Source organism: Hoplias malabaricus, chromosome X1 (genome assembly GCF_029633855.1).
Source record: "Hoplias malabaricus isolate fHopMal1 chromosome X1, fHopMal1.hap1, whole genome shotgun sequence".
Taxonomy (NCBI): domain Eukaryota; kingdom Metazoa; phylum Chordata; class Actinopteri; order Characiformes; family Erythrinidae; genus Hoplias; species Hoplias malabaricus.
Window position 1 is genome coordinate 17,231,107 of NC_089818.1, and position 17,006 is coordinate 17,248,112.

The 17,006-nt window shown below is 38.3% G+C and overlaps 1 protein-coding gene and 1 pseudogene across 1 annotated transcript; one reads left to right on the forward strand and one right to left on the reverse strand.

Annotated features, from left to right (window-relative positions):
* The window catches only part of LOC136675468 (polymeric immunoglobulin receptor-like), a 252,315-nt pseudogene that overhangs the window by 18,984 nt on the left and 216,325 nt on the right, over window positions 1-17,006 (reverse strand).
* Window positions 427-12,675, forward strand: LOC136676029 (polymeric immunoglobulin receptor-like). Its single transcript, XM_066652883.1, has 9 exons — window positions 427-487; window positions 729-1,043; window positions 1,146-1,436; window positions 9,396-9,686; window positions 9,803-9,865; window positions 12,012-12,064; window positions 12,212-12,265; window positions 12,362-12,433; window positions 12,619-12,675. The coding sequence occupies exons 1-9, from the start codon at window positions 427-429 to the stop codon at window positions 12,673-12,675; spliced, it is 1,257 nt and encodes a 418-aa protein (XP_066508980.1).

The window sequence follows — 17,006 nt, forward strand, 5'->3', positions numbered from 1 at the left end:
TTTAAATTCACACGAACATTAAAAAACAAGGACATAAAAGATTTTGTGTGGACAGTTTGTAAACTGGATAACACTGAGTGCGGCTGTATCTGCAAATCTACAGTACTCCAACTCCAACAGTTGCAGAAAACAAAGTAATAGACATAGCAAAAGTCTTAGTTTTGCTCTTGACATTGGTGGTGATCTGTGAATCATGTTTATGAGCCCTATCTTAGTTAAATAAGTCAAAACTATTGATAAATAATATTCTTCCAAAAGACAGAAAATCTCATGAACTAAATCTAATTATTAGAGGCAACTAACACTTAGGTATTTTTAACCAATCTATTCAGAGCAGGAGAGGGTCAATAACAGGAAAGACACGAGTCAAATGTACTTCACTCAGAGGCAGGAAGATTATTTGTCTCTGGAGTCTCTTACAGAAAGATGCACTTCTACTCCCTCATGAGTTCTTTAATTATATCTGTGTTCTTCCTCTACATCTCAGGTAAGATCAATGCTGCATCATTCCTGTGCACTGGAGGTGTGTTCTTCACTCTCTCACTGCTTTAAATACACTTTGATTAACTCACCTGCCCCAGGGTGCAGAGTGGATACTGAATAATAACATTTAGGACGAGGGTGAAATGTGTTTGCTCAGTTATGACCAGTTTATTCCTCTGATATAGTTCTGAAGCACTTCCTGAGTCGGAGTAACACTGTTGTACCATTTGACTTCTTCTTTGTAGAGTCTGAGAGTGTGAAGACACTGAAAAATTTAGTTGTAAAAAGAGGAGGATCTCTCACCATTCTATGTTTTTATGATGGAAAATACAAATCAAACCCTAAATACTGGTGTAAGGGGTATTACTGGAGCTCCTGTGGAATAGTAGCCCGTACAAACACAAGAGGAAGAACATCAGTCACTGATTATCCGACCCAGAATATGTTTACTGTGGAACTCAACAGTCTCCAAGACTCTGACTCTGGAGATTATTTGTGCGCTGTGGAAATCAAAGATGGTTCAGATGACGGTGATTATTTGTACCTGACGGTCAGTGCAGGTAAGAAGTCTCTCTGTGTGAAGTAGAACCTGTTCACTGTAACTTAAAGCTTGTTTGACGGAGGACGTGTTTACAGCACTCATTCTCTGCCTCTTTATTCAGATCCTGCTGTGTCTGTGATAAACAGCAGAGTGAGTGGTCAGGAAGGGGGCAGTGTCAGTGTCCAGTGTCTCTACAGAACTGATTATAAGAATAAACAGAAGCAGTGGTGCAGATTTAGAGACTGGCGCTGCTTAACATCCCAGAATTCAGCAGTGCAGATCAGTGATGATGGGAGAGGAGCGGTCAGTGTGGAGATGAGTGGACTGAAGAAGAGTGATGCTGGCTGGTACTGGTTCAGTGCAGGAGAAGTGGGAGTTACTGTTCACCTCACTGTCACTGAAAGACCTACAAGTAAGATCACATCTATCAGAAATGCAGAATCAACAACAGCAAATCAGTAAGTAGTGATGTTCTAATACAGCTACACTTTCGCTTGGTTTTGCCATTTGCTTGCAAAAAAAAATAAAAAATCTGCTGCACATTCTACACAAATAACTTCTGGGAATGTTCATATTTCAAGCAAGTGTGAGATGAAGCATGATAAGTATTCAGAACTATAAGATTTTAACCCTATTTGAAGTATACTCTAACAGTTTTAAATCAGTCATATTACTCTATGACAATGCAATGTTTCTTTCTTGTTCAGTAAGTGCAAGAAATATAAGCAGAGCTGTAATGCATTGTATGTCCAAATATTTCTACTTTTATTTATTTATTTATTTATTTTGCATGTTTGCAGGACAACTGCTTTGTTATTAGTAAAACCAGCCTCTCCTGCAAAAACCACTTCTGAACCTGGTGTCCAATCAAGTGACATTCCGAAAAAACAAGACAAGTAATTCCCACATAATATTAAATGTTGTTTATTATATCTGTATTTCAGAAACTGAAGAACCTGCTTTAAAATTCTTAAGTTAGAAGTATATTACTGTGTGATAAAGAAATGTATCTTATATATGTATCAGAGTCTGGGTGGAATTGAGAGAACTCCCATAGTTTCCCCTGTCCATTCTTTGGGGTCTGTTTAAAGGATATTTAGAGCTTATGTGTTGTTGATGTCCTTGATTTTACCCATTTCTGGACATGTATATTTCTGGAAATATATTTTTATCATTTTATTTGTTCATTAAATAACTAGAACATGTCATGTGTCTCTGTTCACTTCAGGAATGGAAACGGCAAGCTTAGCTTGTTTCTACTGGCTGTAGGCCTTGGACTGCTGCTTGTCCTGGTCTGGATTATAACCTTCATGTTGAGAGAACGGTCAAGTAAATATTCATCTGACATTAAAGGCTTTTTTCAAATTTACACTGTTTGACACTTATCTATGAGTGTAATGTGCTCTATTTGGTCAATCTCTCTTTAACAGAAGCAAATCAAAAAGAAACCACAAGGAGAAGCAGTAACTCAGCAGTTCACACTGTAAGTGCTGTGAGTGACCAGTGGTTTCATGTTGTTTGAGTTCTAGTGTTCAAACACAGTGCAGCTGTTAGTAATGTGCCTTTTTATCATCATATTTTGTCATTGGTATTGTATGTGTGTGTGTGTGTGTGTGTGTATAAAACAGAACACTACAGGTGAAGATGCAGAAATGTACACTACTGTGTGTAAGAAAAAGAAGGTAAGTCTTCATTTTTCACATTGACAAACATATAAACATGGTTCTATTACTGAAACATTACCAGTTTGACTCATCCTGAGTAAATAATGTCCATAGCCTTCGTCTGAAGTGGCTCTAGGAACTGATGTCATCTACAGCAATGTAGCCACTGATGCCACAAATGAACCTGTAAGTGAACGTTTATAAAGCTGTTGTTATAAAGCACACCTCTATTTTAACCTGAAGTAGGTGAGATGTCGTCATGTATCTGAGGACAATAAGTGTTACTTTGATGGAGGTTCCTTAGTCTGACCATGATTTTAGCTGCTGAAAAAGCTGAGATGCTCTTTTATTCCTAAATCTGTCCCATTTTACAGCTCTCACCAGATGCTGGAGGTGATGAAGTGCTGTACAACAACATTTTGCACAAATAAGAAGTGAGGCAGAATACACCACATATTATTATGGGATTTTTAACACTTTTCAGCCTATTGCTCATTGTTTCTGTTCTGTCTGTGTTGATTCCAGTTGTACTCAGCTGTATTTGTCAACAAACAACCTCATGAGATCAACAGCAAAGACACAAAACAAAGTATTCACCTCAAAATAATGTCCTTTTGTGTGATTTCAAAGGTTGAAAAAATAATCCTTGTTAATGTAAATATGTCATATGTGCACTGCTGAAAACGCATTCATCCTATTTTGAGATCATAAGAGATCATTAGTCGTCCTGTTGTATACTATCTGCTTTAAAAGGAGCAATATATTATTTATATATTATTTTTAGTAGACCAGTCTTTTTTAAAATGCTCTGTTGCATTCCACATACTTTTCTACCAATATGTTCCACATTTCATGTTTTAAATTCAGCCAATAAACTGTAACCGTGCTTTAACTGTGTAAACATTCAAAATATATTGGTTGTGTATTTATTAGCACTTAAAAAACACAAAAGCATTTGATTTTTCCACACCACAGTAACATCAAACATTCCTCCTAATGTGAACACAGTGAGTGCCATATTAACCCAAATGCAGTAGTTTACATACTCTGCTCTTTACCTAACCATCTCACCTTACAGTCACTGGGGACAGATTGCCATTTCTCTGCTCTCATCCCCTGCAGCGATATTAATCCCAGGTTCGCTTTAAAGATTTTTCGTGAAGTGAAGCAACAGCAGGGGGAGACACTCCGTGTACAACTAATCCTGTCCAAACAGGGAGTCGGACAGACATTTGGACTGCAGCCTTGTAATTCACCCAAGAAACCAACTAACAAATAAAACATTGACACAGAGTCATACATTACCTGTACAATACCGCCCCCTAGTGGAGCAGTGAGAAATAACTAGGATAACTTTTTTATTCCCCATAATCTCCACACAATCATGCTACATAGTAACAGATACTCCCGGTTTGATCTCTATCCCACTTTCTTCATCAGAAATCTGATAAAGAGTAAATTCCCGTTTTCCTTTCCATTTTCTACACGGACCCTCGGTCCTCCATGTTTGTTTTCAGTATGAGGTAGTGATGTGTCGGTCGCGAACGAACCGGTTCAAAGAGCCGGCCTGTGTAAGTGAACGATGAGAGCCGGTTCCCGTCTACGACCGAGTCCGTTAGTATAGGTTCCATTGTATTTGTTTATTTTATTAATCAGAAATGGATGATTATTTAATTTAATAAGCTATTTTGTAATACCTACCTTTTGGGTTCCATTGGCTATATTTCAGAGTTTACAAGTGATTTTTATTAAGGTGATTAAACAAAAATCCAGTTATTTATACAATTGAAGGTAGAGAAGGTGGAAGAGAAAACTCGGGGGGGGATGCTAAGGCTTGTTCGCTAAACGCGAGTGTAATATCAATGTACTAAGAAAACAAATGTTGTTTAACTACTCTAGCAGGCTCTAGTAACATTGAGTGACAGAAAAAGTAGAATTAACTTACTATACTTAATCTCTTTCACACACAGCTCCAACAGGCTTCCTTTTCCGGTGCTCACGCAGTGATGTTGTGCTGCTGTGCCATGCGAGATCAGCTGTGCACATGTTGCACCTAACGCTGTTCCTTGAAAGCGTTAATGTAAAGTGTTCCCATACTTTTGATGACTTGGGTCGTACATTTTTCTCTCTGCTTGTGCTAACATTATCCTCTGCTGTGACCGCAGATGAACCCTTCTTCCAGAGTTCGTCACGTGTAGCAACTGTACCTATGTGTATAATAACTTAGACCCAACTAATCGATTATTAAATTAGTTGCAATCTATTTTAACACTCGATTTTAATCGATTAGTTGTTGCTGCCCTAGAAGGCAGATTGGCATTCAGAAAAACCAAGTGTCTCAGCTTTGATTGTTGTTCTCTGATTGTTTGAATGACAAGCCTTAGAAAAAAATAGCTCGGTCTTAGACGGGAACCGGCTCTCATCGTTCACTTACAAGAGCCGGCTCTTTGAACCGGTTCGTTCGCGACCGACACATCACTAACACTGACTGAGATATTTGGTGCAAAAGTGAAACCGCGCGGATGTCATGTTTGAGCGAAAAACACAGCATTTGAGACTCGTAGCCACATATTCGAGCGGGTGTAATAATTGACCTGTGTTTGTGCGACAGATATTCCCTTAAAAAAACCTAAATAAATAAATAAAATAAATAAATACAGGTGTGTAACTCGCATTGCACAGATTCACAGATTAATTTCTGAATGTGCAACTTTTGTGCAGGTTTTATACGAGTGTGTGAATGTGTTTTGCACCATATTCTCTGCTGCAACTCTAGCAGAACTGATCATTTTGCACTGGTGTGTGTAGAATTGGATTTGTGCACCTACAATGAAGAATTTGTGAAGGTGTAATTTTCTACAACTACAAATTTCACTGTTGTGATGACTTGAGGGGAAGTTACAGATGAGGCAGAGAGAGATTATCTAGATTTATTTTCCCTGGAGCTATGTGACTGTGACACTACCTTCTGCACTTAAAACATATTCTTTAAAACTTTATTAGAATTTTTATGTAACATTAGCCAACATTGTTTGTGCTCCAGTATTATCCCTTACACCAGTATTTAGTATTTAATTTGTATTGTTCATCATTAAAACAAATCCTTCACTTTTTACAGCTACATTTTCAATGTTTTCACACTGTGTGATGCAGTCAGAAGCAAATTTACAAAATTATACAACAGTGCTTTAAAAATGTAGTAAAAAATCGTATCTTGCATGAAATTGTAATTATTTAAACCAACACACACACACACACACACACACACACACTCATGTATTCCTCCTCTCTGACTCTAGTGTTAGCACTCTTCAGGTGTTCTAGGACGCTGGAACATTGCTGTTAAGATTTAGCTGTATTCAGCCACCAAGAGCTTTAGTAAGGTTAGATACTGTTGAATAACTAGTTATGGATCACAAACACCATTCCAACACATCTGAATGGTGCTCTATCCACCCAGAGAATGCAGTTCCACTGCTCCTCAGCCCAAAACTGATATACTGATCTATTTGACCGCTTGACTTGAGCTACTTTAGACAATCACAATCTGTTGGTAGGGACAAATGCAACAGCATCACAATTTATTACAGTCTGTCAATAGTCTAAGACCGTTTCATCAGTACAATGTCTCTTATTTCATTAAACAGCTGCAGTTGTCTTGTGAGCACTGACACCTTTCAGAAACCTTTATGTATTGCTTTACTGATAATATTTTAGAACATGTTTTATTACATCTCTCTGTAGATTGCCTTTAAACACAGTGCTACCAAAAACAGAAGTTTCATTCACTATATAATTGTTCTAGGTTTATGAATGTGTTTATGGGATGCACATTTGTGAGGTCAGACAAGGTCTTCACACAAATTCATCCCAAAGGCTATCTGTTTGAGGTCATGACTCTGTGCAGGCTTGTTGTTATTCTGGGCTCAGCACTACAGAAACTGAAGTATGTACATTTTGGAAGAGGATTCATGTCATGCCCTTGTCCTGTTGTGTCTGTTGTCCCTGCCATGTGCTCACTTGGCACATGGCTCTGTTTGTTATTGTCCATGTCTCCGCCCATGTCCTGCATTTCTTCCTCTTCCTTGTCAGTGTCATTTGTAATCCTGCCCCGTCGTTATCAGTACAGGTGTCCCTTGTCTGTGGTGTTCATTTAAGTTCCCTTGTCTTTGTTGCACATTCCACCTTTAGTTTGCTTTCTACCGTTGGTTTGTTTTCTCCAGTCTATCTGTCTTGTCTGTTACTCATTCCCTTTAAGTCAGTCTTTGTATCTCTTTTGTCTCAGGTCTGTTTGTGTCTTTAGTCTGGTTAGCTTTCTGTGTTCAGCTTAGTCTGTTTAGCTTTCTCTGTCTGCTTAGTACCCCCTGTTTATGTTTGTCTGTTTAGCTTTCTGTGTTGTTTCTGCTTCTTTGTCTAGGCTACTGTTATGCTCTCCATGTATTGTTCTCCTGTTGAAGTCTCTGTCCAGGTCGTTCTGTTCAAGTCTCTCTGTCTTGGTCTTTCTTTGTTTCAGTATCCTGTCTTCTTATCCTAGTCTATCTGTTTTGTTATTTTTTGTAGAAATAAAAGTATTTTGTGTTTTAGCAAGTGCATCCACCTCCGTCAGTCTGGCCCACGTTCCTGACAATACACCTAATTGTCCTAAAGCAGGGGTCGGCAACCTTTACCACTCAAAGAGCCATTTGGACCCATTTCACACAGTAAAGAAAACACTGGGAGCAACAAAACCCTTTTGAAATTTTAAATGAAATAACACTGCGTATAACAGGGTTAATTTTAAAACAAATATAAACAAACTATATTTATAAACAAACTATACTGTGTTACATTTATGAAATCATTGAACGACTGCAGAGAAAATGAAATAACATTTCTGCATGCAACAAAGTATTTTTAGTATTTTCTTGAAAAAAAGACGTTGTGTTGACAGTTAAGTAAAATGCTCAATGTCTATTTGAGTCCTCGTCGTAATGAAAAAAAATGACGAATTAAATTATCCACTGGCAGCAAACAAGAATGCTGTCCTCTCTCTGCGTGCCGTCATTATTTTACTGATGCCATGCAGTCAGCTGTCAAAAAGTTCAAGAAATCGCACACTGGCGGGTGTCGCACATTGGAAGTTGTGACGTGTATTAAGAGCGACAAAAATATTTTAAACATTAAATATTAAAATATTTTAGATGTTACAAGATCGCCACATTTTGAAAATGAACTAACTAAAATTAAATGCTCATTAATTATTTTCAAAAGCTGAGCCGCATCAGAGGGATCAAAGAGCCGCATGCAGCTCTGGAACCGCGGGTTGCCGACCCCTGTCCTAAAGTCAGTTCACTAACTTTCCCTCACTTGTGCACAGCCTTATACCTCACATTTTGTATTTCTGTCAAGTACAAAATACACCAAATACACACTTTCCTGTTTTAATACACACAAAGAAGAATTTAAAGCGTGATTCAACTCCTCCTAGAAAAAATCATAAAATCATTTGCATCTAAATGGCTAGCATTTAGCCATAGAACTTATCTATTTAGAGCAGGAGAGGGTCAGGAAGAACACTCAAATGTACTTCACTCAGAGGCAAGAAGATTATTTGTCTCTGGAGCCTCTTACAGAAAGATGCACTTCTACTCCCGCATGAGTTCTTTAATTCTCTCTGTGTTCTTCCTCTACATCTCAGGTAAGATCAATGCTGTATCATTCCTGTGCACTGGAGGGGTGTTCTTCATTCTCTCACTGCTTTAAATACACTTTGATTAACTGATCAAATGTACTTCACTCAGAGGCAGGAAGAGTATTTGTAAAATTGTGGCTAAGAGTATTTAAACGGATCCATCCTTTCATCCATTCTTCAGATTTAGTGTAGAACTTTGCATTCATCCACAGTCAGTAACCTGCAAGAGCTGAAACAGGAAGAGCTCTGAAGTGTAGCTGCTTCACTTAGAAGCAGGAAGAGTATTTTTGTCTGGAGCCTCTTACAGAAAGATGCACTTCTACTCCCTCATGAGTTCTTTAATTCTCTCTGTGTTCTTCCTCTACATCTCAGGTAAGATCAATGCTGCATCATTCCTGTGCACTGGAGGTGTGTTCTTCACTCTCTCACTGCTTTAAATACACTTTGATTAACTCACCTGCTCCAGGGTGCAGAGTGGATACTGAATAATAACATTTAGGACGAGGGTGAAATGTGTTTGCTCAGTTATGACCAGTTTATTCCTTTGATATAGTTCTGAAGCAGTTCCTGAGTCGGAGTAACACTGTTGTACCATTTGACTTCTTCTCTGTAGAGTCTGAGAGTGTGAAGACACTGAGGAATGTAGCTGTAAAAAGTGGAGGATCTCTCACCATTCCATGTTTTTATGATGAACAATACAAATCAAACCCTAAATTCTGGTGTAAGGGGTATTACTGGAGCTCCTGTGGAATAGTAGCCCGTACAAACACAAGTGGAAGAACATCAGTCACTGATTATCCGACCCAGAATATGTTTACTGTGGAACTCAACAGTCTCCAAGACTCTGACTCTGGATATTATTGGTGCGCTGTGGAAATTGGAGATAAATGGACTGTAGATGATGGTGATTATTTGTACCTGACGGTCAGTGCAGGTAAGAAGTCTCTCAGTGTGAAGTAGAACCTTTTCACTGTAACTTAAAGCTTGCTTGATGGAGGACGTGTTTACAGCACTCATTCTCTGCCTCTTTATTCAGATCCTGCTGTGTCTGTGATAAACAGCAGAGTAAGTGGTCAGGAAGGGGGCAGTGTCAGTGTCCAGTGTCTCTACAGAACTGATTATAAGAATAAACAGAAGCAGTGGTGCAGATTTAGGGACTGGCACTGCTTAACATCCCAGAATTCAGCAGTGCAGATCAGTGATGATGGGAGAGGAGCGGTCAGTGTGGAGATGAGTGGACTGAAGAAGAGTGATGCTGGCTGGTACTGGTTCAGTGCAGGAGAAGTGGGAGTTACTGTTCACCTCACTGTCACTGAAAGACCAACAAGTAAGATTATTTGTATCTGAAACACTGCCCAGAACCAGACTGCAATGGATGTACATCTGTAGATCTGTTATGGCCCACATTTGCCCTTGAATAATGTCATTTCTCATTTTCAACAGCAACTACAGCTGTGACTACAATATCCTCGACTGTGAAAACCAGTATCAGTGAGACCAAATCAGGTATGATCACAATCTTGTGTTAGAATTGATTTAATTAATAAATTAAAACAATTATTATTTGTTTTTCTAGGTGTCCCAACAACTAAAAATGAACCCTCAACAACAGCAAATCAGTGAGTAGTGAAGTTCCGCTACACTTTCACACTTCAGTGTAGCATACTTTTGCCCTGTGCTTTCTTGCAGAACTGCAATGGTATTTTCTGAAAAACAATACTTCCCTAAGACGTACAAGTGCCAACCAAATGTGAAATTAAGTAAGAAACGTATACAAAATGGAATTGTTTAGCAGTGTAAGCTCTAACTGCCTTAGGTCAGAGACTAATTTCTGGAGGAACTATGTTTAAGGAAGGCTTTGCATTAGAGAGAACATTGCTGTAAAAACATCATTGCCTTTAGTTATAAGAATATTAGTGAGGTCAGGTTTCGATATTAGATTATTAGTTCTAGAAAAGAAATTCTACTTTAACACATCTAACATTATATATTACATAATGCTCCATTATGAATTGCCCTGTGGACTGTGTGTGCATTTCTGAAGGCCTGAGTCATCTATGGGTGTATCTTGTAGTGTTATGTAGTGCTTCTATCACAGGTTGGGGTTCAAGACCTGCTTTGAGTGAATGTCTGTGACAAGTTGGTGTGTTCTCCCCGTGCCTCTGTGGGTTTCCTCAGGTGCTCTTGTTTCCTCCCTCAAAAACACACAATGGTAGGTGAATCGACTACTCAAAAGTGTCCATAGGTGTGAGTGTGTGTCACCCTCTGAAGGACTGCCATCCGGTCCAGGATGTATTCCCCCTTTAGGCCCAGTGCTTCCAGGTAGGCATGAGACCTACAGCGACCCTGAACTGGATAAGTAGATACAGACAATGGTTGGATGAATATTCCTTGGTTTTGACTAGTGTTTGGATGCCATTTGGAAAGTGTAGCTGGTCTTTCCATCAAATAAACCATTTGTGTAGTTAAATCTCCTTTAGTTAGCCTTCAAAGCCTGTTGTACAGGGTGAGTCAAAAGGTGCAGGACACACTTTTATCTGAATATGCCAGCAAGTAATTTGTGAGGGAGCCTATCTTTTAGGATAGGTTCAGAACAAGGCTACCATCGTGAAGGCAGCCATATTGGATCAGGGGAAAAGTTTTTCCAATGGGAACGTTGTCAATATCAAACAAAATAAATGGGTGTCATTTGACTTTTGACTCACCCTGTATATTCACACCTCTGTGTAATTTTTTTTATGCTTCTAGCAGAAAAACAGCTTTTTCTTCAGTAAAAAGCTTCTGCCTCCTCTGCAGAATATTCTTCTGAATATGTAAATAATTCAACTGACAACAAGAGCAAGTATTTCATACATTATATAAAAATGTTTATTTGTTGTGCACTGAAAATGATATTATTGTGTGGTTGTAAATATTCAGGGCAGCATGATGCAGCAGGTAGTTGTCGCAGTCACACAGCTCCAGGTGCCTGGAGGTTGTGGGATTGACTCCCACTCCGGGTGACTGTCTGTGAGGAGTTGGTGTGTTCTTCCCGTGTCCACATGGGTTTCCTCCGGGTGCTCCGGTTTCCTCCCACAGTCCAAAAACACACGTTGGTAGGTGGATTGGCGACTCAAAAAAGTGTCCGTAGGTGTGAGTGTGTGAGTGAATGTGTGTGTGTCTTTGTTGCCCTGTAAAGGACTGGCGCCCCCTCCAGGGTGTATTCCCGCCTTGCGCCCAATGATTCCAGGTAGGCTCTGGACCCACCGTGACCCTAAATTGGATAAGCGGTTACAGATAATGAATGAATGAATGAATGTAATTATACACAGGATAAGATGAAGGATATCCGATGTGAGTCTGTTAGTGCTTTAAGGCATTATTGTGTGATATTGAATTTTACATGCTTCATTGTGGGTCTATTTAATGAACAATTTACAAAGGTACTGTGACTTTATTCACAGCAGCAATGGAAACTCAAAGCTTATCTGGACTCTACTACCTGTGGGCCTCGGACTGCTGCTGTTCCTGATCTGTGTCATAAGATTCATATCAAGAAAACATACCAGTAAATATAAGTCTGACATTATCTTTATAGGCTCAGGCTTTTTAACCAAATGTACACTGTTTTACACCTACCTTTGTAATGTGATCCACTCATTCCATTTCTCAGAAGCAAATCAAACAGAGACCACAGAGAGGAGCAGTAACTCAGCAATTTACACAGTAAGTGCTGTGAATGATGGGTGGCTTCATGTTGTTTGAGTTCTAGTGTTCAGACACATAGTGCAGTAATTAGTATTGTGTATCATTGTGGATTTTGTCATTGGTGCTGTGTGTGTATATATACGTGTGTCTGTCTGTATGAAACAGAACACTACAGGTGAAGATGCAGATATGTGCACTGCTGTGTCTAAGAAAAAGAAGGTAAGTATATCTTTTTTATATCGACAAACATATAAACATGATTTTATTACAGAATCAGTACTAGATTTTCTCATCCTGAATAAATAATGTCCACAGCCTTTGTCTGAAGTGGCTCTAGGAACTGATGTGATCTACGGCAATGTAGCCACTGAGGCCACAAATGAACCTGTAAGTGAACGTTTATAAAGCTGTTGTTATAAATCACACCTCTATTTTAACCTGAAGTCAGACTGTCATTATGTATATGAGGACAGTAAGTGTTACTTTGATGGAGGTTCCTTAGTCTGACCATGACTTTAGCTGCTGAAAAAGCTTATATCCTCTTTCACTTCTAAATCTGTCTCATTTTACAGCTCTCACCAGATGCTGGAGGTGATGAAATGCTGTACGGCAATATTTTGCCCAAATAAGAAGTGAGGCAGAATACACCACATTATATTATGTTTTGTTTTGTTTGTTTGTTTTTTGTTTTGTTTGTTAAACACTTAAACACTTTTCAGGCTTCTGCTCATTGTTGCTTTTCTGTCTGTGTTGATTCCAGGTGTACACAGCTGTATTTCTCAACAAACAGCCAGAAGAGATCAATGACAAACAAACAAAACAAATGATTCCCTTCAATATAATGTCCTTTTGTGTGATTTCAAAGGTTAAAATAAAAATCCTCATCATAGTGGTGAGTGTAACTTAGCGGGTGTTTTAACCACTGTAGTATACCCACATGTATGTTACATACATCAATGTAAATATGTCATATGTGCACTGCTGAAAACTCATTCTTCCTGTATTGAGATCATAAGAGATCATAAGTCATCCTCAGAGTCCAGCCTGTATTCCATCCTCTGATCAATATTTATTCTTGAATGTATGCTATAGACAGACTCTGTGCTGCAACTTTTTTAAACGTTTGAATAATATCTGCTTTTAAAATTAACAAAGTATTATACATATATGTTTTCCGTTCACCACACTTTTTTTCCATTCACCAGACATTTATTTTCAGTTTACCAGACTCTGTTGCCTTTAACAAACTTTTCCCCCTAATATATCCCACATTCAGTGTTTTTAATTCAGAAAAAACTTTAACAACGCTTTAAGTGTGTAAATATTGTGATGGAAATTTGTTTATAGAAATGATTTATAGATTTAATAGAGATATTTTTAATCAGCAATAGCCACGCATGCTTGTGTAAACTGAAATTGTTTTATTCCTAATTCTCTGTGTGAGACAGCAGACGTGTGTGTGTGTGTTTCAAATAACATATCGACACCTTCCCTTCAATCAACTCCCTTTGTCTTCAGACCAAAGAGGTAGAGGGGGAGGCACAGGGCACGTCTGGAAAGGTGTTAGAAATACAGGAGGGAGTGGAAAACAAATGGTGGGAAACTCAGAGTTTTGGGAACAGGATACATTGAAAGATGATTGAAATGTAAAAGAGTGAACAGATGGTGAACTTCAAAGGGTTTTCCAGGTATAAAAGACGCTGATAAAAAATGGTCAGCAGAGAGGTGAAAAACAGCGTTGCACGCAGCGTTCCTCTCTCACGTAAATAAAATTGCTGTCTCACTTGATGGGACATCACTAGAGAAAAAAGTTAAGAATTCTGAGTCACATTACAGTCAAAGGCCAAATCTATATTTCCAGATTCAGACTGTAAACAATGGCCTTCATATCACAGACATTTAGGAGTGGTTGATCACTGTGGAACGCATTTAAATGTGCCCTAAATTTAACGATGTTAAAGTACAGCAGAACTTCCCTGATTTTGAGGTAGACTATAGTGTTGTCAAATAAAATACTTTGTTGCGTATTATATTTATACGGATGGGTTGTGTTGAGTATTTTTGAGGTTGGATTGTTAAAACGGACGATTTGATTGAGAGGGAGTGGAGGCAGATACCCCACGGATCCTAAACAGTAAATACATTTACATTTACAGCTTTTAGCAGACGGTCTTTTCCAGTGTATGCGCTTCTTATTGGTAGTCATTTTTATTCGGCCAATCAGCAGCCAGAATTAGCCAATGGCGCCTGCAGTCGTTGGTTTTGTGGCGGCCCATAGAGCAAGGTCAGTTGTGAGGCACAAGGCAGAAACACACCCTGGAGGGGGCGTCAGTCCTTCACAGGGCGACACACACACATTCACACCTATGGGCACTTTTTGAGTCGCCAATCCACCTGCAAACATGTGTTTATGGACCTTGGGAAGAAACCGGAGCACCCGGAGGAAACCCACGGAACACACTAACTCCTCACAGGCAGTCACCCGGAGCAGGACTTGAACCCACAACCAAAACTAAATAAATAAATAAATAAATGTCACCGAAAAGAAGTGAGTGACTGGACTGAAATGCAGATACAACACATAATAAATAAATTTGAGACTGTCTTTACAAATATATGCAATGTAAACTTAAATAATTTACACCCCATAGATTGGGATGTATTCATTTGTGAATAGTGAAATATATTTGTGACTTGTGTGGATTAACATTGACATATTTGTCAAGAATTTTGAGACTAAATATGACTTCATAATGAAGTCTTTACAGACACACACAAACAAATATATATCTGGCTGTTTTAAACTGTGGTGCAATAATGACCTCTAGCGTCTAATATAGAGTATTGAATCCAAACGATATTAAAGGACCTGAGCTTCCTCAGAATGTGCAGAGGACTGTTCCTTTTGCTGTACACATTCTCTGAACGGGTCGGCCTTCTAATTTATTTTTTAATCAAAACGTACATTAAATACTTGTAGGTGTGGAGCAGCTCAGAATCCTGACACATGGTGGTTATAGGACTCACTGTCAACTTCTGTTATCAGTTGAAAATTTGCTGCACAACAGGACAGTTGTAATATTCAGAATATCCACAAGAAGGGGGCAATAGCCGCTAGCAAAACACAACTGTACAAATAATCTCAGACTTCTTTTATATTATTAAGTTATATCTCCCTTAAAATATAGAGTCAGTGCTGTAGTGGCTAGAAGAGCACAGTTCACAGACTGGTCATTTTGAGTTGTAAAAACAATGGTTATATTGTTGTTGTAGAAATGTGATCTCTGGTTCCTATCACCATCACTGTAACAAAATCTGATGCTGTAAATGTCACTACAATTAACATTTCAAACCACTGAAGGATTTTTTTTCCTGTTTATTTCCAGAAAGTGAGTCTTACAATAAATTCAGCAGACTTCAGATGTAAAATTATTATCTAACACTATGTCCAACAGAGTCATAGATCTGGTCATAGGTCTAAATCGGGAGAAAGAAGCTACCGACATAATACTTAGAACCATTTTACAGATTGCACTACCTCTGTGTGGCCTATGTGATGCTGGAGCCTTACTGCTATAGATTGCATGCACTGGGCTGTCATAAATACAGAGACACAGTGTAAAGTTTTTCATTCAGCCAAGTTCAGAAGGTATTCATAGCCCACACATTTTGCTCATTAAAAGTATCTTCTATTAGAGGACATCTTGAATTTTCTCTATATCTGCAATATGTAGGTTGTATTATTTTGCACTGAAACGGAGTAAAAAACCAAACCAAAAAAAAAAAAAAAAAACCAGGAAGACCTCTGAAGTGGAGCTGCTTATCTCAGAGGCAGGAAGAGTATTTGTCGCTGGAGACTCTAACAGAAAGATGCACATTTACTCCCTCAGAAAGTATTATATTCTCTCTGTGTTCTTCCTCTGCATCTCAGGTAAGATCAATGCTACATCATTCCTGTGCACTGGAGGAGTATTCTTCATTTACTCACTGCTTTAAATACGCTTTCATTAAATCACCTATCTAACGTGAGGATATGTGTAGATACGGATGTCTGTTTCATTTGAAAAGGTTTAGTAGTTAATTTTAATGGTATTTAATGATATTTAATTGTAATTGTAAAGATGTTCTTAAGAGATTCCATATATAAATGCTTTCTTAGTTAAACAAACTTATATCTTCTTAGATTAAAATCGCACAGGTGAAAATAAATTAGATTCTTTAAAAACCACGACTGAGACACTGAGCCACTCCCTGAGTTCTCTGAGTTCACTGAGTTCTCCATATAAAAACTTTGCATTGTATGGTGTTCCAGGGGCATGCATCCACAAAAATGAAATAGCAAAATCAACAGAGTATTTATTATATTAGTAACAGTTGCACCGGATTTAGTTTTTTCTCAGAAATATTAGCAGAAGTCATTTGATTCAGTAAACATCATATTACTAAAAGGATGTTGATAATTTCTAGTCTAACATTTCATGTGGAAAAAAAAAGTATTAAAGGGAAGTATGGCCCACTTTGATCCAAGCTTTTCCAGGAAAGATTTAGACTAGAGATTTATTAGTTACTTACTTATAAGTTCTGTGTCACAAAAGCAACTCCATCTTAGCCCAGAATGTATTGGATGGGGCTCTGCGACTTCAGAAAGTCCTGTTCTTCTGCTTTTCAGCCCAATGCAAGGTGGATTTATACCCCTCTATCCAGCACTTGGCATTGAGCTTGGTGACATTAAACTTTTAAATTAAATTTCTTTTTCAGACCTTCATGCTTTTTATACAACCTCTGTGTGCACAACTGATGTATATGGTTCATAAAGTTGTCAAGTTTATACTTTAACTCCATTACATTTTTAAAATCAAATATCTGAGTCATCAGTAACTATTCATATACATGGTTTACGGATCTTCAGATGTCACAAATTACTCACCAAGAGTGAGAGTCAGTTGGAGATTTATTAAAC

Bases quoted from the DNA above. Each gene is read 5' to 3' on its own strand.
- LOC136676029 (XM_066652883.1), top strand. From the start codon at position 427: ATGCACTTCTACTCCCTCATGAGTTCTTTAATTATATCTGTGTTCTTC. The intron at 1,437-9,395 runs GTAAGATCACAT...CTCTTTATTCAG, and splicing joins TGTCACTGAAAGACCTACAA to ATCCTGCTGTGTCTGTGATA. The intron at 12,065-12,211 runs GTAAGTGCTGTG...TGTATGAAACAG, and splicing joins GTAACTCAGCAATTTACACA to AACACTACAGGTGAAGATGC.